At 40.8% G+C, this 25751-nt stretch overlaps 1 protein-coding gene across 1 annotated transcript in view; it reads right to left on the bottom strand.

The window, feature by feature from the left end:
* Positions 1–25751, bottom strand: part of dnah2 (dynein, axonemal, heavy chain 2) — a 282596-nt gene that overhangs the window by 89194 nt on the left and 167651 nt on the right. The window contains exons 33-41 of the mRNA XM_055198209.2: positions 21388–21513; positions 21199–21309; positions 19252–19440; positions 19053–19156; positions 14863–15052; positions 14573–14753; positions 14333–14460; positions 3006–3158; positions 1163–1288 (exon numbers count right to left, since the gene is read on the bottom strand). Of these exons, the coding sequence (XP_055054184.2) occupies positions 1163–1288; positions 3006–3158; positions 14333–14460; positions 14573–14753; positions 14863–15052; positions 19053–19156; positions 19252–19440; positions 21199–21309; positions 21388–21513 (1308 nt within the window). The remainder of the gene's footprint in view (positions 1–1162; positions 1289–3005; positions 3159–14332; positions 14461–14572; positions 14754–14862; positions 15053–19052; positions 19157–19251; positions 19441–21198; positions 21310–21387; positions 21514–25751) is intronic.

Genomic DNA, 25751 nt, shown 5'->3' with positions numbered 1-25751 from the left:
ACATTGACTGCGTTTACATGCACACTCATAATGCGATTATAATGAGATGTAGGAAATATTGCGATTACACTTAATCTCATGTAAACACAATACTTCGATCAAAATAATTCAATTACGCTCAAAATTGCAACAAGTACAATTCGTATTAAAGCATGTTGCATATGCCGATTTTAATCGCCATACACAGTCATGTAAACACTTTAATTGCATTTATACCGCACTAACTAAAGTGCACATGCGTTTTTGTCAGGCACCTTAATTTCTCTGTCAACACGACTCACTGTCAACAGTCTTGCCTTCATCCAGAAACAGCAGCGTATAAAACCATTACAGGCATTGTCATAATATTTCTGTCAACAGCGCGGCACTGAAAAACGTCTATAGGAACGTGTTTGTCATTTAATGTAAATAAATTAAAACAGTGGACAGTAACATGCCTATACTGTATGTGAGTTCATCATTTTTGCTGTGCATTGGGATATGTAAATAATAAGCACAATTATTAGCGAATAATCAGAAAATTAAAACTGCATGTAAACAGGATTGAAGAGGTCTGCTGGAGTTACGTAAACATCTTACTGCGATTAAGTCCTTACTCTGATTATTAGAAAAAAATGTATGTACGTGCAAACAAAGTCATTGACAAAAGTGTGTTTCTCTGGAGATTTCACGTTGCTCTGTTTGTCTGAGCAACACTATGTTCATTTCTGCAGAAATAACACTACACCTTAAAGAGTACAAAGTTATACAGTCAATAACCTCTGTAACCAGTACAGTAACAATTCATAGAGAGGCCTTTCTGTGCTTTAAAACGTACAATTTTTGGGGTTCCTGTCCAGATATTTATTAACCATTCCACCAATAGCACCTTTGCACCGGGCTTCATCTGTATTTAAAAAGTGGATTGTGTAAATGCAATACTATTGTGTATAGAGACAGGCAGGCAAATATCCACCAGGCTTAATGGATCTTTTGAAAGGTGTTATGGTGAAAGAAAGCCTCTAAAACCAGCGTGAGAGCACTTCTCTCACAAAATAGGATCAGTGCATTCAGAAACACACAAAAATATGCTTTTAAGGACTATGAGTCATACTCAAATACACACAGCCATTCAGCTACTTCTAGTCCATTATGAGCCCAAATGCATGCTGGGACATACTACCTTTCCATAGTCAATAGTAGGTGTCTCCACTGCAGGGAAAAGATCCTGTATGATCCCATTAAACAGTGGCAGATCGACAGAGGCCAGCTTAGCAATGTTCATGTCTTTCATAGACATCAGCAGAATCTGAGGTCAAAGGGGAAAGAGAAAAAATAAACGCATTATATTAAATTAACCCAGCATAGGAGCAGATCTTCAAAGCTAATGTGAACCGGCTTCACTTGACCAAATGTCAACCTTAATTGACAGGAAACCAGAAAAGCGGTCTAGGATACATCAGAAAACCGCCCCTCTAGCTCTTCTGTTATCAAAAGCAGTAGCTTTACATTATTTCTGAATGACATTTACTTTAACGCACATACCATTTACAGATGAGAACCTTTTAAATAAACATAGGACACCTTTTGCATATTCAGATAAGGAGGGGGTGAGCACTCATGTGGGGGTCCTTTTAACTTCTCTTTTAAGGTTTTGTCCCCTTTGATTAATTTTTAATTATAGCGAGAGAGAGGCACACATAAGTGACCCATCTCCATCCACACATATTTTGCAGTACACACACACACACACACATACTGATATGACTGGGATGTCTCCAAGATTGTAACTGGTAATGTACACTCACCTAAAGGATTATTAGGAACACCATACTAATACTGTGTTTGACCCCCTTTCACCTTCATAACTGCCTTAATTCTACGTGGCATTGATTCAACAAGGTGCTGAAAGCATTCTTTAGAAATGTTGGCCCATATTGAAAGGACAGCATCTTGCAGTTGATGGAGGTTTGTGGGATGCACATCCAGGGCACGAAGCTCCCGTTCCACCACATTCCAAAGATGCTCTATTGGGGTCATTTTAGTACAGTGAACTCGTTGTCATGTTCAAAAAACCAATTTGAAATGATTCAAACTTTGGTGCATTATCCTACTGGAAGTAGCCATCAGAGGTGGTTATAAAGGGATGGACATGGTCAGAAACAATGCTTAGGTAGGCCGTGGCATTTAAACGATGCCCAATTGGCACTAAGGGGCCTAAAGTGTGCCAAGAAAACATCCCCCACACCATTACACCAGCGGCCTGCACAGTGGTGCATGATGGATCCATGTTCTCATTCTGTTTACGCCAAATTCTGACTTTACCATCTGAATGTCTCAACAGAAATCGAGACTCATCAGACCAGACAACATTTTTCCAGTCTTCAACTGTCTAACGTTTGGTGTGCTTGTGCAAATTGTAGCCTCTTTTTCCTATTTGTAGTGGAGATGAGTGGTACTCGGTGGAGTCTTTTGCTGTTGTAGCCCATCCGCTTCAAGGTTGTGCGTCTTGTGGCTTCACAAATGCTTTGCTGCATACCTCAGTTGTAACAAGTGTTTTTTTCAGTCAAAGTTGCTCTTCTATCAGCTTGAATCAGTCGTCCCAATCTCCTCTGACCTCTAGCATCAACAAGGCATTTTCGCCCACAGGACTGCCGCATACTGGATGTTTTTCCCTTTTCACACCATTTTGTAAACTCTAGAAATGGTTGTGGTTGAAAATCCCAGTAACTGAGCAGATTGTGAAATACTCACACTGGCCTCTCTGGCACCAACAACCATGCCACTCTTAAAATTGCTTAAATGTTTCCCATTCTGACATTCAGTTTGGAGTTTAGGAGATTGTCTTGACCAGTACCACACCCCTTAATGCATTGGAGCAACTGCCATGTGAGTGGTTGATTAGATAATTGCATTAATGAGAAATTGAACAGGTGTTCCTAATAATCCTTTAGGTAAGTGTATATACAGGATGCTGCAGGTCATACAATCAGTAAAAGCAATCCGTGTGTGTCTATGTGTATCACCTCCTCATCTGCGATATCTGGCCGATCTCTACGCTTCTTTCCAGCGTAGCGTAGCAAAGAGGTGAGAGCTCTTAGGCCAAAGTCATAGTGATCCTGTTTAGACAACTGCTGCACTGCTAGAGAATACAGCGTGAAGACCTTTTTAGCCAACACCTGAAAGAGAGAGAAAGAGAGAGAGAGAGAGAGAGAGAGAGAGAGAGAGAGAGAGAGAGAGAGAGAGAGAGAGAGAGAGAGAGAGAGAGAGAGAGAGAGAGAGAGAAAGATAAATCAATGTGGTAATTAATGTAATCAAGTGTAACATAACACTTAATGTGCAAATAAGTTAATGTCACAATTAAGCAGTCTGTGTCAATAAACATAAATGCTATTTCAAATGTAGCTTCTGCCAATATCTCCACATTTTAACTTTTTTAATGTCTGTGTACATATTGCGCCGTGCACACTGTGCCCCGTTAAAAAAGTAGGGTGCATGACCCCCCTGAGGATAGTTATTACATTTTGATGAAAGATTGCGATAGGGTGCACAATAGACCAGGAACGTATATTGAGAATGTAAATAGTGTCTAAACTGTATTTCATTTCACGTTGACTTCACATTTCGGGAATCTTTTATGGAAATAGGAAACATGACCTAGAAACCATGAGATATAAGAGTCATTTATCTGTCAGGCAGACAGGTAGAGAATGAATACATGAGGGAGTGTGGGGGGTGCGAATGTACAAATTCAATAATGTTTATTGCATCATTTTTCCTTCTGTGAAAGAACAGAAGTCAAGAAATCAGTGACAGATAAACAACCTGAAGAAAAACAGAACGATAAAAAACAATAAGAGGAAATGATATGTGGGAGTTGGCTTTGACAGGTTATAGTCTTTGATACAGGATCAGATTATGGCTTTATTTGAAAACCTACAGTAGTAAGCTGCCTACTTACTGTAGCAGGGCCACCACCAAGATTGTTGCTCAATAAATTTATTTTTAGTGATTCTTTTACAACATTTGGGGCCAGATTTACGAAACAGCTTGCACCAGCGCAAACCATCATTTTGGCGTTAAATAACGACTGTCGGGATTTACTAGGCGCCAGTGGATAATTAGCGCTGAAAAGGTGTGGTATAGTTATTTTTGCGACTGACCATATTGCATATCGTCGCTGTCCGATGAAAACCATGTATGTCCATTTTGCAGATTTTGAGATTTTTCGATGGATTGAATGTCAAGTTTCATTTCCATATACAGTATGCTTCACATATCTAAATGGCCAATGAAAAGTTGTGAAATCATGTCATCTGATTTTCACGTATATCCATTTGGTATCAAAGCTGTCAATCAGGCCGCGTATCTCCCGCCCTGTGGAAGCATCTCGCCGGTCTTGTAAAGTTTCATCGAAGCTCAGCACTGGATATCCGAATAAACATAGCCTGGTGAGACAATGACTTTCCAATGGCTGTTCCCCCTCCGTTGCCTGGATGACGTCCTGGGGGGGGGGGGCGGAGGCAGCCGCCGCAGGGCGCCCTCGGCGAGGAGCAGACTGGGCAGCCAGTGCTGGTGGACGAGAGGCAGGCCTCTTGCGCTGGGGCATGATCTTGGCGATCGCTTCAGTCTGCTTCTGAGCGGCGGTGAACTGCTGGGCAAAGGACTCCACCGATTCGCCAAATAGGCCGCGGAGAGCCAGATCAGTGGCAGCCCGGAGCTCCGAGAAGACGGGTGAGTCATGTCCTCCCTCATGCTGATCACGTCACGTACGGCCTTCGCTTGGTGGACCTGCAGCAACGCCATTGCGTGCAGAGCCGAAGCCGCCTCTTCACAAGCCTGGTGGGCAGCGCCCATTAAACCGGACGACTGTCTGCAAGCCCGAGAGGGAAGGGTGGGCGGTTCTTCCAGGAGGCAGTAGTGGCCGGACACAGCTGCATTGCGACCCCCCGCTCCAAAGGAGGGATCCCCGTGTAACCCTTAGCGGCTCCGTTGGTGAGGGAGGAGGGCTGAATCGTCCGTAACCGGGTAGAGTACGGCGACTTCCAAGTCCGTGACAGCTCCTCTTGCACCTCGGGGAAGAAAGGTATTGGTGGAGAGGGCTGTGAAGCCCGGGCAGCTCCGAAGAACCAATCATCAGGCGGGACGGTTCGGGGTGAGGGGGGTTAACCCACTCTAACCCTACAGTCTCCGCCGCTCGAGCGAGCACGGCCACCATCTCCAGGTCAAACTCCGCCGTCACGACCCGACCAGAGGGAGGAAGGATGACCGAGTCAGCTTCAGAGAGAGGGGGCCCACCCTCGGCTGTTGCGGTCGAGGCGGGTCCGGGGGGAGGCGCGGCGGATTCTGCGGCCATCGTAGAACACGACGCTGCAGTCTCCAAAGGCACCTCTACCGGCTGAGGACGGAAAGGCTGAGAGCCGGAGAAGGAATCCCCCGACCGCACAGTTAGACGCAGATCGTCCTTAGAGGGCTTTGCGGCCGCGCCGTGGCACCGGTCAGAACTCACCGGATGAGGACGCCATTCCCGGAGAAACGACAACCGTCTGCGTAAATCCAAAAGGGACATCTCCTCGCAGTGAGAACATGCACCCCCAGCAAACGCAGCCTCCTCCTGCTCGAATGCCCAAGCATGAAAGACAGCGCTCGTGACCGTCCTTCGGACCCATGTACTTGCCGCATCCAAGAACACACGGACAAAAAGCCATCCTGAAAAGGACGCTGATCTCCGGATATACGAGAGAGTGGCTGTCTTTAACAAGACACAGAGCTCTCTCGTATCACTCTTTTAAGGAAATCACTCTTTGATGCTCAGTTGATGATGCGCACAGGGATCAGCAACACACTCACTAAAACTCAAAACAAAAAAGATGCAGAGTAGTGGAAAAACTGCAGTGTCCGCGGTGGTACTGCTAGTCCAACCAACGTCAGCAATTGTTTCCCCAAGAGCAGAAAGTAGCTTCTCAGGCTATGTTTACATTAATGCGTTTATGCTTTAAAACGCGTGACTTTTGCTACGTTTACGCCTTTCATCTACACTACATCACCGTTTTCGACCCTCATAAACGGATTCGTTCGCAAACGCTGAAGACCCTGTTTTAGTTTGAGAACTCAGACGTTGCTCTGAGTGTAAATGAACGTAGACGGAGTCTTATGTAAACGAACAGCTGATGTTAACGTGACAGCGCATCATTTTCAAAGTAAAAATTATTTTATTCATGTAAATATTGGTTTGCAACGGAGGTTTTGCTAAAAATAGTAAACATCTACCAACCAGCTATTATAAACGCTATATCGGATTGTTTTAACATGTATCCTTTTAGATGTCTGTTTTATATTAATGTTTGAGTATTGTTGGGTTTAATGTGTTTATGTTTTGTTTAAATTTAGTTAGCTTACGAAAGATAGACTGTAATTTAAGCGCCATAAAGGCGTTGCAAAGGCCAATATGAAGGGAGAATTGTAATGGGTCAGACATTATTTTCCAGTTTAATGTAAGTTTTGTTTGCTACTTTAAAATGAATTTCGTTTCAGTTAATTTGTCTCTTAATTTTAATCGATGTTTTGTTGATAAGTTTTGTGAATATAAATTAATAAAAACAATAAACTCAACGTCATTAATATAATGCTCGTTTTGGCGCTTGGCTTTTAGCTATTTGTGTGTTGCTAGCGGAGGACGTGCACGGACCTCGCACACTTTTAAAAATTAATGCAATAAGCATTTCTGGTAGGCTAAAGCAATACTTCACCTCTTACTATGTTTGATTGAAGTTTGCATTTGCGTACATTTATTTTTGCTTCAAGTTCGCTACTGTTTAGTACTGTTCACTTGAATGCTTTCTTTTTAAATCATAAAAACCTTTCTGTTTAGTTATAAAATTAAAATTAACCTATTAATCATATTAATATGTTGTAGGGGGAGCTAGAACAGTATAAGTGTTTATGTTTTGTTTAAATTTAGTTAGCTTACGAAAGATAGACTGTAATTTTAAATGCCATATAGGCGTTGCAAAGGCCAATATGAAGGGAGAATTGTAATGGGTCAGACATTATTTTCCAGTTTAATGTAAGTTTTGTTTGCTACTTTAAAATGAATTTCGTTTCAGTTAATTTGTCTCTTAATTTTAATCGATGTTTTGTTGATAAGTTTTGTGAATATAAATTAATAAAAACAATAAACTCAACGTCATTATTATAATGCTCGTTTAGGCGCTTGGCTTTTAGCTATTTGTGCGTTGCTAGCGGAGGACGTGCACGGACCTCGCACACTTTTAAAAATTAATGCAATAAGCATTTCTGGTAGTCTAAAGCAATACTTCACTTCTTACTTTGTTTGATTGAAGTTTGCATTTGCTACTGTTTAGTACTGTTCACTTGAATGCTTTCTTTTTAAATAATAAAGACCTTTTAATCAAAATTAACCTATTAATCATATTAATATGTTGTAGGGGGGAGCTAGAACAGTATAAGACTTTCCCAAACACATTTTTATAGGTTCAAAAATAGTGTCTGTTATAGTTGCCAGCAAAAGACCATTGTATGAATTTTTGTCAATATCGCACACCCCCTAGGCTGCGTAAACGTGCAAAGGTAAGCTATTATTAGAGTAATAAGTTATTTTACACTTTTATGCGCATGCCCAGTTACGTGATTGGTCATGTTTCATGCGTTTATGGTGGTGTATAGTGTGGATGAAGATTCTTTTTAAAATGCCAGTATAAACGAGGATCGTTTTCATTTTAAAATGCCGTTTTAAAACGCAAATGCTCTAATGTAAACATGGCCTCAGTAGCAGATACTGATGGCTTTCGAAGCGAAGAAGCTAATTTTCATATTTGCACCTGCTGCTTATATACGCACCTGGCGGGGCGGCGCCAGCATTATGCAAATATCTCAAAGCCAAGTTCATTGGCGTTTTAGTAGTAAATGAAGCAGATTGGTCTCTCTAAGCGGGTTCCCAATTCGTCGATCACGACGTGACGTCGTAGTGACTGACTGAAAGGGAACTCATTCAAATCTTTAATCTTTCTAAATAAATTATAAAGGTAACGTGATGAAAACGCTATAAGAGACACATAGAGGGAACAGACTTCGACAGAACACTGGACATCTTCTCTAATTATTTTCTATTCTAATTATTAAAAGATTTTCAGATGATTTCATCACTCCAGTCTGTCCGGTTGAGGGCTTATTGCAACCATAAACACCTATGTTTATCTTCAAATGGTGTCTTCGACGACGGTATACTATAAAAAGAAGGTCATATATTTTGGCATTCCTATTCTGACACTCAACAGCACAACAAGACATTTTCTAGTGAGTTATATTGTTCGTTGCGCGTGTGACGTAACTGTGACGTCCACTCGCAAAAGGTATAGTTTTTTTTCTATAGTTTTATGAAAACATTTGCGGTCTTTTCGGCAACATACACAATGAAGCTTTAAAGGCAATTAAATTTTTACACTTATTAAATAAATTCAAATTGTTTAGTTAATCGTTATCCATAGAATAGTTCATCCATTAATGTGCAACATGATAAACTGAATAGTTCTACTATTGATATTGACAATGATAAAATCATCAGAAAATAATTAATATATTTAATTTAATAATTTTTAAAATAGTTTTATGTATATATAGTTTATGGGTGCTTCCTGCTCTTTTTTTATTGTTAATATGATAGTTATAATAAAAAAAAATTAGAGTCAGAAGTAAAAATGTTTCAAAGCATTGAAAGTATTTGTTAGAGCCTGTGTCTTAATTTTGACATTCATTTTCATTTTTACACCAGACATATTGTTTCAAAATATCGGTTACCGGTCTACTCAATCTGTAATAACCGGTATGGACATTGGCACGGAAAAACACGTATCGTCGACCTCTACATCAGAGAGTGCATGTTACAAGGCAAAGCTTTTTTTACATGTAACAGTTTATTTGGAATGCCAGATGAACATATTACTCAAAAATATTGTTTGCCAAGCAAATTTTTTATTTGCTGAAGAAAATAAAAGTGGAGTCACTAGAAGTCACACAATACCAAAACATATTGTAAACCTTAATTTTTTGTCCTTCAGTTCTTTTCAGTGTCCTATGGCTTAGTTAGCTGTGGTGTCCGTGGTGCTGAAGGCGTTAGTAGATCACCCGCAACTCATCAACTAATTTGCGCTGCTCTTAGTAGACTGTGTTGGTCATTATGGAAATCAGCTGATGTGCCTGTATTTAATTTGGGCCTTTTTAGTAAATAACCTGCCGATATTACCACTCCCATCTGCACTTTTTTGGAGTTACGTTAATTTGCCCTGTTTAGTAAATCTGGTCCTTAATCTACTCTTATGGCAAAATTCTAAATATTTGATTGTATCCTTGCTACCTATACATCGGTCCACATGATCAGTGGTATATTTGAATGAGAGTTTGTAGAGTAAAAGTGAAGCTGTATCATAATTTTGTGTTCTCACTGGCTCCAAACCTGGTCTAACATCGCTCTATCACAAACATAAACACTACAGACCCCTAATGCAACTGCATGCCAGCAAAGCTTGCATTTGAAAGAGAAAAACATAACACGCTACCAAATATAAACAAAAAATCGTTAATAAAATATAAGTGCATTAAAAAAAATTCTTGTTTAAAAAATTAATAAATTAACTTGTTTTTAACAATAATTCTTATTCAAAACAAGATTACTTAATAATCGTGGTCCTTCTACATGTATGTAAATGTTAGGGATATTAAGTTATTTATTGAAAACCAAAGACAAAAATTTTGATATTTGGATGGGTTTGTGAGTCCAGATAGTCATGTCAGCTTCTTCTTTACACTACCAGCTAAAAGTCTTACTTAGACAGACACAAGCGCCCATGCAAACCCACACGCGGAAACACGCGCCAACGTCACGCTAGGCTGAGCAGACTATGGGCTCACAGGGGCCGGTCATCTCGCTGTCAGTTATGGCTCATAACTCCAAGACCTGCACACTCCACTGCGTCAGGGCAATACTCTCTCTCTCTCTCTTTTTCTTTTTCTCTCTCTGACATGGCCCAGCATTGATATGTCCATTTCCTTTCATTTGTGCAGGTAATAGTTCTCTCTCGGCAGCACATGATGATTCGGCTGTATTGACTGCGCAGAGTGGTCTTTGGAAGAGGGCCGAGTATGCGGGGACAATCAAATCTGTCATTGACATTCTGTGCCTGGTGCTGGTTCTCATTCCAGCTCTCTTAATCTCAAGTCCATTATTTGTAATTCTGAGTCCAATTCCCCATGCATGTATGTCTGCCAGCCCGCCGGGCCTCGGTACAGCATCAACAAATGAGGCTTCCCATTTGGAGCGTGCTCGAGGAAGAAGACGGTGAATGCAGCCAGTGGAAACTGGTGGGATTTGGTAAACCGCAGGGGTGTGTGTTTGTGGAGTTTCTGTTTGAAGAGGTTGGCATTACGCGGTGTGCCATTGAGGAGGTCGGGTGTCTCGCACGCACACGCTTGCATAAGCACACAATCGACGCGCTTGCTGAGCGTTGGCGGTAATCCGATGGCAGGATCAGACCCCTGGAGTGTCTGGAGTGTGTGTGATCGAGCCAGTTCATCTGTGTGTGCTTCTCTATCTTCAAATGGAATCAAATATCCCATAATAACCTACTCTCCCACCTCCTTCAACCATCATTCTTCATAATTCAGTTCAGCTACTTACAATGAACGTAAAGCATAAATTCATTTAAGGGGGCGTTTAAAGCTATTTATGGATTCTGACTTATTAACACTGTGATTCCTCATGCTGAACATAGGCAAAGTGTCAATAAAGCAGTTTGATGTGTAATGGAGGACTTCTGTGCCGAATGCACTTTGCCAGGGTTCCTACAAGTTCTTTAAAGTTTTTTTCAACAATCTTGTTTTATTTCTTTTATGTGCAATTTCAGTGCAGTAAGTACAGTGGAAGTCCTTATATGGGTACTTTAAAGGATTAGTCCATTTTCTTAAAAAATCCTGATAATTTACTCACCACCATGTCATCCAAAATGTTGATGTCTTTCTCAGTCGAGAATTATGTTTTTGAGGAAAACATTTCTGGATTTTTCTAATTTTAGTGGACTTTAATGGACACCAACACAGTTGTAAATTGCAGTTTCGACAGAGTTTCAAAGGACTCTAAACGATCACAAACGGGGCATAAGGGTCTTATCTAGCAAAACGATTGTCATTTTTTGGCAAGAAAAATAAAAAATATGCACTTTTAAACCATAACTTCTCTTCTTCCTCTGGTCCTGTGAAGCGCCAGTGCAACCTCACGTAATACGTCATCACGTCAAGAGGTCACAGATGACGTATGCAAAACTACGCCCCAGTGTTTACAAGTGTGGAGAAAGAGGACCATTCCGATGTTGTTGTATGTCGAAAAGTGTTGTAGTTTTTGAGACCGGTCTCAGTCTCAAGACCACTTTTTAAAGGTCTTGGTCTTGTCTTGGAATCTCAGAATTTTATTTCAAGACCGGTCAAGACCACAACTGATGGCACACTGCAAAAAATTATTTTCAAGAAAACAAATTCTTAGTATTTTTGTCTTGTTTTCAGCATCGTTTTGAGGAACAAAACGACCCAAGAAAAGAAGTCTAATTTTTAGAGCAAAAATATCAAATTTAAGTGATTTTGTGCATAAAAAAAGCAAAAAAATCTGCCAATGGGGTAAGCTAATTTTTCTTGAATTTTTCTTGAATTTACTGTTTAAGAAAAAGCTTCAAGATTTTTTTTCTTACCCCATCGGCAGATTTTTTTGCTTGTTTTATTCACAAAATCACTTAAATTTGATGTTTTTGTTCTAAAAACTAGACTTCTTTTCTTGGGTCGTTTTGTTCATCAAGAAAAAGCATCTTAATTTAAGAATTTTTAAATATTTTTACTGAAAACAAGACAAAAATACTAAGATAAAAAAAAATTTTGCAGTGCACATCACAAAAGTATTTTTTATAATTAATTGTATGCAGTTTATTCAGGTTTTGCATGTGATGTTGGCATTGTTTAAGCATTGTTTAAGTTTCTCCCAATGACAGTTTTTCTAATTTTATTACTAAAAACACCTGCATTGTGTTAAGTGGATAGCATATGGAAAGACAGTTCAGATTAAAAGTTGATTTCAGCTCTTTAGTGTTTGTTCACTTTTATTTGCTTATAGACAAAGATAAATTCACACATATCTGCAATGCCTTTGATTATTTTATCAACTTCTCTGATGGCACACACACACACACACACGCACGCACACACACAGACAAGAAGTGCCTAATCATATGCATATTCCACATTTTATCATAAGTGTTTTAATGCAGTGACTTGCACTGGTCTTGGTCTTGACTTGATCTCGGCCTGTCTTGGTCTTGTCTCGGTCTGTCTTGGTCTTGGTCATGACTTGGTCTCAGTTTAGCTGGTCTTGACTACAACACTGATGTCGAATGATACCAATTAATGTCTTTTTGTCAGTTTATTGTTTAAAATGGTCCGCAAATGCGCGTTTCATATATGTAACACGTGACCTTTCTGCATCATTACGCAATAACGTGAGGTCACACTGGCGCGTCACAGGACCGGAAAAAGCAAGAAATTGTGGTTTAAAAGTGCATATTTTTTTATTTTTTTTGCAAAAAAGGCAAATTGTTTCACTAGATAAGACCCTTATGCCTCGTTTGGGATCATTTAGAGTCCTTTGAAACTGCAATTTTAAACTGCATTAAAACTGTTAAGTGTTGGGGTCCATTAAAGTCCATTAAAATTAGAAAAATCCTGGAATGTTTTCCTCAAAAAACATAATTTCTTCTCGACTGTCTCGACCGAACCAAGAAAGACATCAACATTTTGGATGACATGGTGGTGAGTAAATTATCTTGATTTTTTTAAGAAAATGGACTAATCCTTTAACCTGAATTGAGCACGCACACACCAAGCAAGAGCCGACACAAAATCAAGGCTCTCCTGATTTTGTCAAGTGGTTGATGTCCTCCGGGCAACATTATTTTAATCATCCAATCAGATTTCAGAAATAAATGTACAGTTTGTTTCAAGTTTTTTTGTGCAATTGTGTTGGGATGGGTCCTGAGTCTCACACGGTAAGTAAACTGCATCAAATGTCTGCATTTTGTTGGAAATGGGCACGTAAGTGCATATAATGTAAACGACACAAACTTAGTGAATCTAAGTCATCCAGAGATAGTGGGATAATGTTGTGTGTGTTGCTTGCTTGTGACTCGTTCAACCCGCTGTACACTTTCAGGAGTTTGGAAAATTGGAATCGGTAGAGCTGATCTGTCTTTTATAAATCTGATAGAAGTAGACTCTTTGGATATGAAGGATGTAATACTACTCTATATGTACTCAAAATTAACATAATATAAGCACAAACAGCGTGTGTTATGAGAGCTATAAACAGTATTAAGAAGTCAGAAAGCAACAGCTGTCATTTCATCATCTAGGTTGACTAATAGACCTGGCTATAAGTAACCTACTTCTAGCCAAATATCCTTGAATTTGGTTACATGTCGTTTTTGCCAAAATAACTTGTGAGATGTATGATATTTCATCATGTAAGCAAGGTCAACAGTAATTACAAGATGTTTGCTTTCATTTACTCATTTTCTTTCATTTATATTTGGGCTATGGTTAGACGTCTATTACATTTTACTGACAGTGCAAGTTTGCCTCTTTTTAGCCAAGACATCTGGGCTGTGTTTAGACCGCTATTAGATGTCTTTTAAACGCAAAATTGATTGCTGGAAAGTGGTACTTGTGGAACGCGTCTGAACAATAAGTGAAATCATGTACATCATATTACTTTCTAAGAAACTAGACTTCTAAGCAAAGATGATTTTTACTTGTTGAAAGAGAGAGTCATATTTAGAGCATAATATTATAGAGATTCGAGGGTGAACTCATTTGGGCTTACTTAAGCCAGTGAACAACCCAGAAAACCATGAGGCTACACACTAACAACCAGTCAAAACACATTAGCAACTGCAAAGCAATGCCAAAACTTTCAAAATTGTGCAAATTTTCACCAAACATAGTTCAACCCGTTTGCCTGTTTACACTTGAAAAAGAAAAATATCATTATTAACATGTCAAGAATTTTAAACATTAGGGTAAAAAATAAATGTAGCCTCAGGTTTCGCTCTTAGGTTTTTAGCAGTTAAAAACCTCATTAGCATCTCAATGCTATAAAAAGTTCTTAAAATAGTACAAAAAGGAGTGAAAAATCACGCTTTTCATTTTCTTTTTTTAGAAATTGGTAAGTCTTGCACTGAATGAAAATGTTCGCACTATATATAGAGTTAGAAGTGGAAACTGAGATCAAAGTGTGCGTGTGTACCTTGCAGTTACTGAAACCCTCTGCAAAGAGAGTGATTTCGGCTATAAGGGTGGAATCTGGCACTACCATAGAGATCGGCCGAAACATTGACTTCAGATTATCAGGCAACTCAGTGCGGCCAGCGTAGCCTACAAAACAAACACATACGCAGGAAACTCATGAGACGAAGGCAATGAGAACCACAAACAGATATTCATTCTCACAGAAGTACATGCCAGCCTACGATTCTGGTGATAGTACCTGGGTTCATGGTGATGAAGATTCCACAAGACCACATTAAGCTGATCTGCTTTCCTTCAAAGATGAATTTGTTGACTCCTGCAGAAAGAGCAGACAGGATGGACAAGATCTGCTGGGCCACCACAGAGAGCACCTCAATGTTTATACGGTTAAACTCGTCGAAACAACCCCATGCACCTGTCTGGAATTAGAGACGGGCACATATTCAACAACACTTCATTTACTGTAAATATTAAGTTTATTAAGCGCCTGTATGATGGTTATGCTTGTGATAGATCAGGATCTGATACCTGAGCGAGACCGGAGTACATGCGGCCCATAGATTTGAAGTCCAGGCCTTCTGAGCAATTGACCACGATCACATACATGCCCAGAGCCTTGCCCAGATCTTTCACTGTTTCTGTCTTCCCAGTGCCAGCAGGACCTTTAGGAGAACCACCCCGATGTAGATGCAGCGCTGTGGTTAGAGTCATATAGCACCTGCACACAGTAAAACCACTTTATACACTATATACAATTATGACCATGTTTTCAAGTTTTTGGCCTCAGTGGATGTATGTGTGGGTAAATAAATAAAATCTGGTTTGTTGTGTTGGTTAGGAAATTGTGGGGTAACTGTACTGCCAACTGCACTGTTGTATAAAGATGCCAACAGATCAGTTGTTGAACAATGCACCAGTTGGCTGTTGCAATATTTGTCCCGCCCATCCTCCACTGTGATTGGAAGGCAGAGTGAGAAGTGACAACGATGAGCTGAACGTTCCACCCAAAGTTGAAAATTTTTCAACTCTCGTGTTGAAATAGAGATAATAGTGTAATCGATGTTATTTTAAAAGAAAAATATCCATATTGAAAACGTTGAATAATCAGCTTCTGGTAGCGGCTAATGCACATTTACCAGTGAGTTTCAGCGTAGAATGTAGCATACAATGCATAGAGATGTAGTGGCATAGTGACGAATGCAGAGAACAGAGGAAAGACTAAAACAATGCCAGTCACGAAAAAGAGGATTTTGATCAGATAGAGTGACAGAGGAATGAAGTATTTTTGTAAGCTAACCCGGAAGTTAGGAAGCGTCCAGACGCTGGTGGTATGTTTTCAATTGTTTACGATGAAAGTGCGTCGCTTTTCAAAAAAGCCAGCAGCTGACAGTTTTTGTCCGCGCTGAGCGCCAAGAGTTGAAAAATTTTCAACTTTGGGTGAAACGCTCAGCTCGTCAATGTCACTTGTCACTCGGCCGTCCAATCATAATGGAGGAGGGGCGGAACATATATTACGGCCGAGTGACAAGTGACATTGACGAGCAACCAAAACACAGTCGTCGTACACCTGCCATTTTTAGCCGTTGGTGTGAACGCCCCCTTAAAGGAAAACACCACAATTTTTCAATATTTTACCATGTTCTTACCTTAAATTAGATGAATTAATACATACTTATCTATTTTAAAGGAGCATTTCACCCGTATAAATATTAATCTTTATTAAAAGTGGATCATATTTGTAGTCGAAATGTAACATAAATTTCGAATTTGACTGAGAAAAGGAGTGTTTGTAGTCTCAGCCCCTCTACAAAGATATTGGACTTCCTTCTTTCAATGATGCAAAATGATGATTTTTACATCTTTGAAAGAAGGAAGTGCAACACTGAAATCCATATTTCTCCTGTCTCAGTGGAAACAGGGGGAATGATGCACGACCATTCAAAAACATGACTGGGTTTCTAACTATACACAGCTTAATGCAAATGGGTGAAGTGTCCCTTTAATCCGTGCACTTTTAATCTTTGTACAGCGCTTCTTGAATATGTTAGCCATTAGCCTAGCCCCATTCATTCCTATGGCTCCAAACAAAAGTTTTATTTTGTGCCACCATACTTGCTCGTGTAACTAATCATGTAACAGTCTTTAAATAGGGAAAACATGGAAGTGTTTGGTGGCTTTTAAATTCATCCCTGCTTAGATAGGGTGACCATACGTGCCATTTTTCCCGGACGCATCCCGTCCAGGATTTCGGTGCGTCTTCCGGCAGTCGTATTTGTTGACCGCATACGCCATTCAGTTAAAAACATAAGATATACAGTCGTAGTTTCATTCTTACCTTCAAATGTAACGGTTGCTTTTCTGTAGTAATAATAATAATCCTCTATGACGTATGCGGTCGACAAATACAACTTCCGGGAGACGAACACAAAATCCTGGACGGGATGCGTTCGGGAAGAATGGCACGTATGGTCACCCTAGCTTAGAGCCATAGGATTAAATGGGGCTAGGCTAAATGCTAACACATTCACAACGTGCTGTACAAAGATTAAAAGTGCATGCGTGAAAAAGATAGGTATGTATTGATTCGTCTAAGTTGAGGTAAGAACATAGTAAAATATTGAAAAACGTGGTGTTTTCCTTTAATGAAATACTGGCCCCTCGCAAAAAAGCCCATTCAACTTTTGAATTATCTTAAAAAAAAATAATCTCTGTGTTACACATTTGTCTAACAAGTTAGTCTTCACAGATAAACACAACTTTTATGAATTTTGAAGTAAAAATTCTGCGTTTTATATTTCTAGTAAACGCATTTAAACTTATTACAATTCAGAAAATTTGTATTCATCTGTGCTGATTTGTAACTTTTGTTAAACACAGAACTTATTTTTTGAGATAATCCAAAAGTCTATATGAAAAATAAATGTTTTTCTTTTGCGAGAAAACCGGTATCCTGCTAACTTCCAGGTTAGCCTACAAAAATATGTAATTCCTGCGGCACTCTATACAAGAGGATATTGAGTTGTCCCTATCTGTAGCTAAAACAACTCTTCTATAGTCTATTTTGACAAGATCTTAAGCATCGTATGCTACGCATAATCTGGATTGGCTTCTACTGGATGCTAGTTAGTTAGAAATGGATATTTTTCTTACAAAATCACATCGAATCACATAGAGACACCTGTACTTCGAATTCATGGACGATGCCGGACTTTTGTGCTGCGTATGGATGTTAGGCCTACTAGCACTATGAATTATAGTTAGAAAAAAGTAGATTTTCTTAATATCAAAACTTAAAATTTTCTGTGGACTCAATGCTAAATACATGTCTGACCGTTGGAACGACCCCCCCCCCAAAAAAAAATAGAATATCGCATTCATGACGATTTATTGTGATTTTATTTACATTACACCTTTGCCTACATTGACGCTGATGCATTAAAGAGGAGGGGCTCCCCTGATCCAAGATGGTGGCTCTATTTAACGCATTTGTTCCAATGAACTGCCGTAGCCAAGGCAACATCTAGTGCATATATCTATGAACCTCATGGAGCTGTGTGGATTATTTCTGTGAAGGATGGGTGCATTTCTTTGGGCTTGAAAGTCGTGAACCCTGTTTTATACAATTATAAAGCTTGGAAGATGATGAACATATAAATTGCGGATGGCTTGAGGGTGAGTAAATCATGGGGTAATTTTCATTTTTCGCTGAAGTTATGGATGACAATGGAGTGTTGCCTTTCCCCCAACATATAACTCTATATCTGTGTAGTACTTATGAAGAACATAATCATTTGAAAACAAAGGATGTTTTGTCAGATTTTGTTGCCATCTGATGATGACACTTTTAAGAACTTTTTGACTCCAAGGTTAGAAACCCAAATACGGTGCACACGAACATGGCAGTGAGATCAATCCAAGCGCACACATGAATAAATGAATGCATGCAGACAAGCTTCAGCGTGTTGCCCATGTCCTTGAGTGGGTTTAAGATGTCACCCTCTCATGATAATAAACCCGGATTAGATCCTTCTTTTCATTTCACTGGAGGCACGTCCTGTGCTGATTTTGAGTTCCCTCCAAAGGCACACAGCACAAAACCTTCCATTGACTCCTGACTCCACTTCCCAGCTGGAATCCCACAACTATCATCTCAGGCAGAAGAACCCTTTTGTTACATTATCACATAGAGACATCTGGAGCAACTGGAATCGGCGTCTGTTCCTCGCCACCTCTAATGCATCTCTGTCCACCTCGCTGTAGGTGCCGCTCTGCTGATGAGGCCGGCGAGATCCTGACCGATACGCTTAATGACACAATCTGTCTCTCTCGCTCATAATGACTCAGGTAACGGCTGAAGTCAGATAACAGCATCAGCACTCGTAATGATCATTATGACCCGCTGATCCCATCAGTCAAACCCAGGAGTTGACAGCGGCACGGGACAGGATATTGATATCTCTAATAATCTGTGAGTCACATAACTATATGAGCATGTCTGTGATTATATCTCAGCCGGGGGCTATATTTGTAGCAGCTACAGCAAAAGTGAGAGGCGCTAAACCGAAGCACAATTATGCCCGGCTTAAATGAATCTCTGTAAGGGTATGCAAACTGCTTATGTATTGATAAGTTTACAGGTGTGTGTAAAGTACATGTAGACTAAATGCAATGTAAGTCGCTAGATAAAAGATAAAAGCGTCTGCATAAATGTATGTCACCTGTCTGTAAGAGGTGTAATGACCAGGCGGCCAGAATTCCCCAGGTACTCGTAGCCATAGCGGAAGTGCGTGTTGGTCTGTTTGATGATGCAGTCGTCTACATCCTACACAAAGACATAAACAATTATATTAATTACCATATATTCTACAGTTTCTAGATCTATACTCTACATTTCAATCCACTCCTCTACTTTCTAACCTTGTCCCAGTACAGTCGGAGTTGGCAGAGCCAGTCAAAGGCGTTGACATCACAGCAGCCAGCCTTGGCCAGTTTGCTGATGACATCACGGGCATGGACTTCCATGGTGACCAAGGCGACGATCTTCAATCGCAGGATCTTTGATAAACTCCCCCTGATGGCTTCAGAGTACTGATTGAGCATGGACACCTGGGTAACACACCACAGTCGACCATTATTAGAAGACAAACAACATGCCACAAAACCGAACAGTTAAAGATACAGGCTATTAATCTAAAGGTCGCTGAACACTGAAAAGAGGTTTATGAACTATGAGTGCCGCCATGCTCCTGTGGGATTGTCTATATAATAAATAATATAGAAAGGCCTCTGTTTACCAAGAAGAGGTCTTCTCGGGTCCAAAAAATTACCCGAATCACTTTTTACCTGAACAAAAAGTGACAAAAAGTCACTTTTTTATTATGCTCGACAAGCATAAATAATTTTTTAAGAAAGACCCGACCCAAGACAAATTACACCTGAATCCGACCTGAACTAGTGGCATTTTTTACCCGACTGGACCCAAATGTAAACGACACCGACGTGTGTGCAGTCTGCAGCCCCACACGCACCAGTCAGACAGAAAGAAACCCCGGTGGTCTCGCAATTAATTTGGCCCTCTGCTCCATTTATTTGACTTTATTATCTGAAGACGACACCAAGGTAACCGCTAAAATGGACATTTAAATGAATTGACAGGTGTGTAACCACGAAAATTAACCTACCGGCAGCCACACAATGTCGCAAGCGCTCTTGGCAAACAAAGGTGGGGTTGGAAAAGGTCATTGGCGCACGCATGCGAGATATAGTTTTCGGATAACACCAAGTCTAATTTCCATTGTGCAATATTGTACTGCAGTCATTTGTCGTTTTTTTTACATGTAGTATGTAGAAACAAGACTTTTTAAAACAGTGCTTACTGTACGTTCGGTGACAGCATCAAAAAACGCTCTGGCTGTCCTGCCAACGACGCTATAGAAAAAGTGTTGTAGATGCTGTGACGCTCGAATGCATTCTCTGGAATCCTCTCAAGTGGAGGTTTCCGCCTTCTGATTGGTTGCTGCCGAACCGTGTCATAGCTCATTACAATGAAGTTGAGCTGATTTCAACTCTCCTCGACGCTCACACCGTCCATGACGCGCCACTGCTTGCCGCTGGCTCTCATTGAAAAATGAATGACTTCCAGCCACTTTGTGCATTCACAACGGCACTGGCTAGAGCGTCAGTTACAATCAGGTTTCTGGATGTCTTGGTAGAGAATGATGAAAACATTTTTTTTTTTACTTTTGACCAGAAAATGTGATATATATACGTTAATTAAGGACAGCAGCTCAGAAGAGTCAAAGCTCATAATCCAAACAAGTGAGACAAGGACACAACATCAGGTCTCTTTGTGTTTTAGATTGAAATTAATCTGGAACTAATTTATCAAGTTGCAGGTACTTTACAAGTGCATTCGCAGCCCACATATCACATGGTTTGTCCAGCACATTTGAAGTCTATGGGGCAGGACACACCAAAACTTTTAAACGCGGCCTTGAGGACGCCAAATGCCAGCTGTTTTTCAGCCGAGCGCTTTGGTAGCTGTGATACCTCAGCTGTGAGCCGGTTGGTTGCGGTGGTAATATCTCGCCCCTCCTCCAATGTAATTGGATGGTCGTGTGAGAATAGACATTGATGAGCGGAGCTTTTCACTCAAAGTTGAATATATTTTTGAACTCTCTGCGCTGGTTTTCAGCGCGGGAAAAAAAACGCTAGCTGCTTGCTTATTTGAAAAACGCAGAGTTTCCATTTGAATCAATTGAAAACATGTGCCGGCCGCGGGCGTAAAAGCTTTGGTGTGTCCAGCCACTATGGTTTGTTACAGAAGTTTTGATTGTAACGTAGAAGTTACAACTGTTCTCTCACCTGTTTCTTTTTCAGTGACTTGAGGGCAGCTTTATCTGTTGTCTCTTTGCAGTTAATGAGAGCTCTGGTGACATCTGCAGTCCACTGGATTTGACTAGCTGTGATTACCATCTGTAAAGACGAAGCACATTTTTTTTGTCTTGCTAAATCCAAAAAGACATAGACATGCTCATAATCGCACACACTCACCTGTCCTGGCCAGTCGCGGACCCATTTTCCCCTTTTCCCAGCACTCTTCTTGAGAGCCAAGCAACAGTTCTTCAGACAGTCCTTCAGAGTGTAGTGCATGGTCCGTTCAACATCACACAACCACGCCTGAAGACACATAATACAGAGTGTATTAAATTTTTTTATTCATCATCTTTAAAACAACTTGTTGACTGAAGTCAATTCAACCATTTTAAGTTTTGACTTGATAAGTTGACAGTAACTTATAAAAACAAGTTAAAATTGTTAAAATTGTAAAGTAACACAAATATATGTTAATTTGACCATTTTTTACAGTGTAGCTGGTTTCTAGGGTGTTATGGGCTCATTGGCACTGTCTATTTATTTATGTCTATCCACCTTATTTTCGAAAGCAGATAAGTGATGTGACGTATTTCCCTTTTTTGTGCGAGACTTTAGTTTCAATAGCCAGCGGTTAGAAGTGGGAGCATGCATAAAACATGATTTAAACAGTAATGGTAAATATTTACTACACCAGACATGTATGGTATAACCCGGTGTGAGAATGAAATTAAGAAGTAGGCTGATACATCATATGAAGATATATTCAATTATTTAGTTCTGTTGCTCGGGGGTGACGGGTCAATGCACAACAATAAAAGATCAATACTTACCAGTACCTGACTGTACAGTTGGAATGTCAGTCAAGTGTTTGTACATGAAATAGATCAAGAATTTGTGTTTTTAACCTTTTCAGACGTATGTCACAACTGTCCCCCTGGTGTGAGTTTTTTTTTAAAAAGAGTTTTTATGGCGACACATTAAACTTATCACGCGGTCCAACAGCAGTATCTTTCTCATTTAACACATTGTAAGTTATTTGAACAAACCATAATAAACATATTAAAGCCACACAGATCCAAAATCAAAAATGACCTGTATTGCAGTGTGTCATGTAGCTGTCCATCAATGTAAACAATATGCAAAGTGGTTGAACCAAAAAGTGCACGATTAATAAAGTTATTGGCTTCTTAAGTAGGGAGTCGACTCTGAATCGCTGAAATGAGTCGTCATATGGATTGAATCTCCACTTACGGTTTTGCTATAACCCGGTTAGCTTACATAAATGCTTAAATGAGTGTAAAATGTTAGTTTCTGTCGTCGTTTTTATTATTTGGAATAATGATGAATGATGTGTATTGATGTCGATAATGTCTTCTCAGTAAATCATGTTAGCAGGTTAATACATGTTGCACTATTGTTGGTCTATGCCACTGATCTGTGGTCTGTGCGGAGACTGTGTCAGTTGACCAATCAGAGCAGAGTAGGCTACTGAAAGGTGGGGTTTAGGCAGACTGAGTGGTTGAACGGCTTCACACGAATCGTTTGGGGATCTCTGAGAAATGGGGTAAATTTAAATTTATATTTTGAGAAAATTACAGTGTTTTTTGACCTTGCATGCATTTAAACCTGTTGTCTGGGACTTATAAACAGTGATATGACACTTAAAATTGGCATCTTACTGGCTCTCTAAGCAATTACATTTTTTTTATGTTCTCGTTTCATGAAAAATAGTACTACATCGCTTCTTACGCAATAGATGGAGACACAAACTTATGAATTTATTTGCTTCTTTTGAAATGATTTGCTTTTTCATTTAAAACATAACAAAATTATTCACAAACACATTAAAAACTATTATAAATATTAACTAATAAGTGGTTTTTGTTGTATATATTCTGTACTGTATTCATATTTTTGTAATAATACATAGACGGTTTCAGCAGTAACAACATAAACAAGCAGCTGTCGTGGTCCGCAGATAACTTCCGGTAAACTGCGCTAAGAATAGATAACAACAAAGTTCTTTAAACGTAGTTTATTTATATAACAAGCAAAAAAACATCACATAGATTACCTAGGAAACCAAAACATTTGTTATTTTCGACGAGGCATTTGTTCAAGAGATCAGTTTAGCAACTAGTCAGACCATTAAAAAAACGAAACCGGAAGTAAAGTTCGCGTCAGCGCACGTGTGTCCGATGAAACCGTCTATAGCAGCAGAATAAATAAACCAGCCAAATCAGCATGTTTTTATCAGCATAATAGTTGTTCCCTTTCAATACGGTTCACTTCGCATTGCGTCAGTTAGCTGACGCTATGGGGGAAACTCCTGTTTACTCCGTGACTGAAGCCTATTGGTTAACGTCTGTACAAAGTACAGACCAATGACGTTTGAACCCGCGCGCGGGAAGTACACGTCCTTATATAAGCGCGGTTCAAGCGTCAGGAGCTCATTAATTTCTCCTTCAGCGCGAACCTCTCGCTGCTCCGAAGAAGAAGAAGCCTTACCTCGCCATCGACAAAAGCCCTGCAGCGGAGTCCAGGCCTAGCGTCTTCCCTGCCCTTTCCGGCCGAGAACCGAAGACAGCAGAATCCAGGTCTAGCGTCTTCCCCTGCCGCTTTCCGGCCGAGAACCGAAGATAGCCTTCGCTTGCCGTGGTACGAGCCCTGTGCAGCGGACACATGCCTGACGAGGTCTCCCCTGCGGCCGCCCGGTAAGATCAATATTTTTAATATAAAGCTGTAAGCTAAAAGAGCAGGCGCTGTTGTAATAGCGTCCAGCACAGCGGCTTGAGTGAGCCTCCCTGCTATGAATTTCCCCGAGCGCGTCACCGGTCTGGCACCTCCCACGCCGGGACCGCGCTTATATGCTTCGGTTGTCTTATCCATGTTTCGTGCTCCCCCTGCTGTTCCTCTCTCCCCGGGATGAACACACGGCGAGCCATGAGACTAGATGGATGCATAGACCTGCACACACGGACTAACCCCCCCTGTGTTCTGTCACATCGCAACCGTTCATGCTTACAGAGTCCCTTCGCTCCTCTCACATTCAGTGGCGAAATCTCTGACACATATGAATCCCCCGAGTGCATCGGGTGATACCGTTTATATGACGCATGGCTGTTCTGTCTGTGTTGCTGCTCCCCTCTGCCGTTCCTCTCTTGTTGAGATGAACAAGCGGGGGAACCGTAAAACTAGAAAGATGCATACGACAAGCAAACACGGGCGGATCTGCCCCTGTTTCCTGTCATAGCACAGCCACTCGTGCTCCACGCTCGCGGAGTCCCTCGCTCCTTTCCCCGCAGTGGTGAGATCTCTTAACGGCGTAGTTAGCACGCAGTCTTACGGCTCGCTGCCTCTAAATGCAGCTGTCTAGTGTTCAACGATTACAGAGCTTCATGCCCCTCCCCTCCTGGAGCGGCGCGATCTCATTCGTCTGCTCAATAATGCGGATTCGCCGCTATTGGAGCATCAAGAACACTCATTATAAGAGCTAACCGGCTCACTATTCGTCTATACAGAGCTTCATGCCCCTCCCCCCTGGAGCGGCGCGATCTCATTCGTCTGCTCGATAAGGCGGACACGCCTCTATCTGAGCGCTAAAACACTTATTATAGAGCTTAACCGGCCTGAGTCTATCTCACTTCGGAAAGCTCACTACTAGTCTGCCCGGCCATTTCTCTCTGGTTTAGACGGAATCAGAGGCAGAACGAATTTGTTTAACATACTGAGGCCCGAATACCTCCCTTTATTCAGTCCCGTCCTATATCAGTGCGCTGAATATTGGTACATTCTTATATACCCGGTTTTTCTGCCCTTTTTAATAAACGGCAAAACCGCGGGCCTCACGGCAGACTTCCTCTCTGCGATGGGTTCAGTCTGACATTAAACATTATTCAGTCCCGTCCTATATCAGTGCGCTGAATATTGGTACATTCTTATATACCCGGTTTTTCTGCCCTTTTTAATAAACGGCAAAACCGCGGGCCTCACGGCAGACTTCCTCTCTGCGATGGGTTCAGTCTGACATTAAACCACCTAGACATACTGCTCTGCTCCGTGAGCTGTTCGGGTCACCGTCACTACTGAGGCTCGTGCAGCTGAACGGCCGAGCTCTGGTCTTCGCAGCACAGCTGCGTCGACATAGAACTGTCTGAAGAGGGGTTAAGTCGCGCCTCGGCTGGACTGCCCTGAAATGTTTTCTGTGTGCTGTTTATCCAAAACATACTGAGTAATACTGTTGGTTATGCGACCTCACTATAGTGGCGAACGGTATTGAATTCCTCTAAAAAGAGTAATTTCCGTGCTTACTATACTGTGTATTGACACCCCACGGTTGTACGGTGTCTCTAAACACTTTCTCGCCTTACTGACAAGCAATCAGTAATACGCACACACGGCCCGCTGTCCATAATTCTATCGACGCTTGCCGAAAAAACCCCGGTTTGGCCATATACTGTGTATTGACACCCCACGGCTGTACGGTGTCTCTAACACTTTTCTGCCAAATTCGCTCGCAGCCCACCTCAGTTTCTCCGCTA

This window comes from Misgurnus anguillicaudatus, chromosome 21 (assembly GCF_027580225.2).
Source record: "Misgurnus anguillicaudatus chromosome 21, ASM2758022v2, whole genome shotgun sequence".
NCBI lineage: Eukaryota > Metazoa > Chordata > Actinopteri > Cypriniformes > Cobitidae > Misgurnus > Misgurnus anguillicaudatus.
The sequence above is the reverse complement of the archived record's forward strand: the minus strand, read 5'-3'. Positions and strand labels throughout refer to the sequence as shown.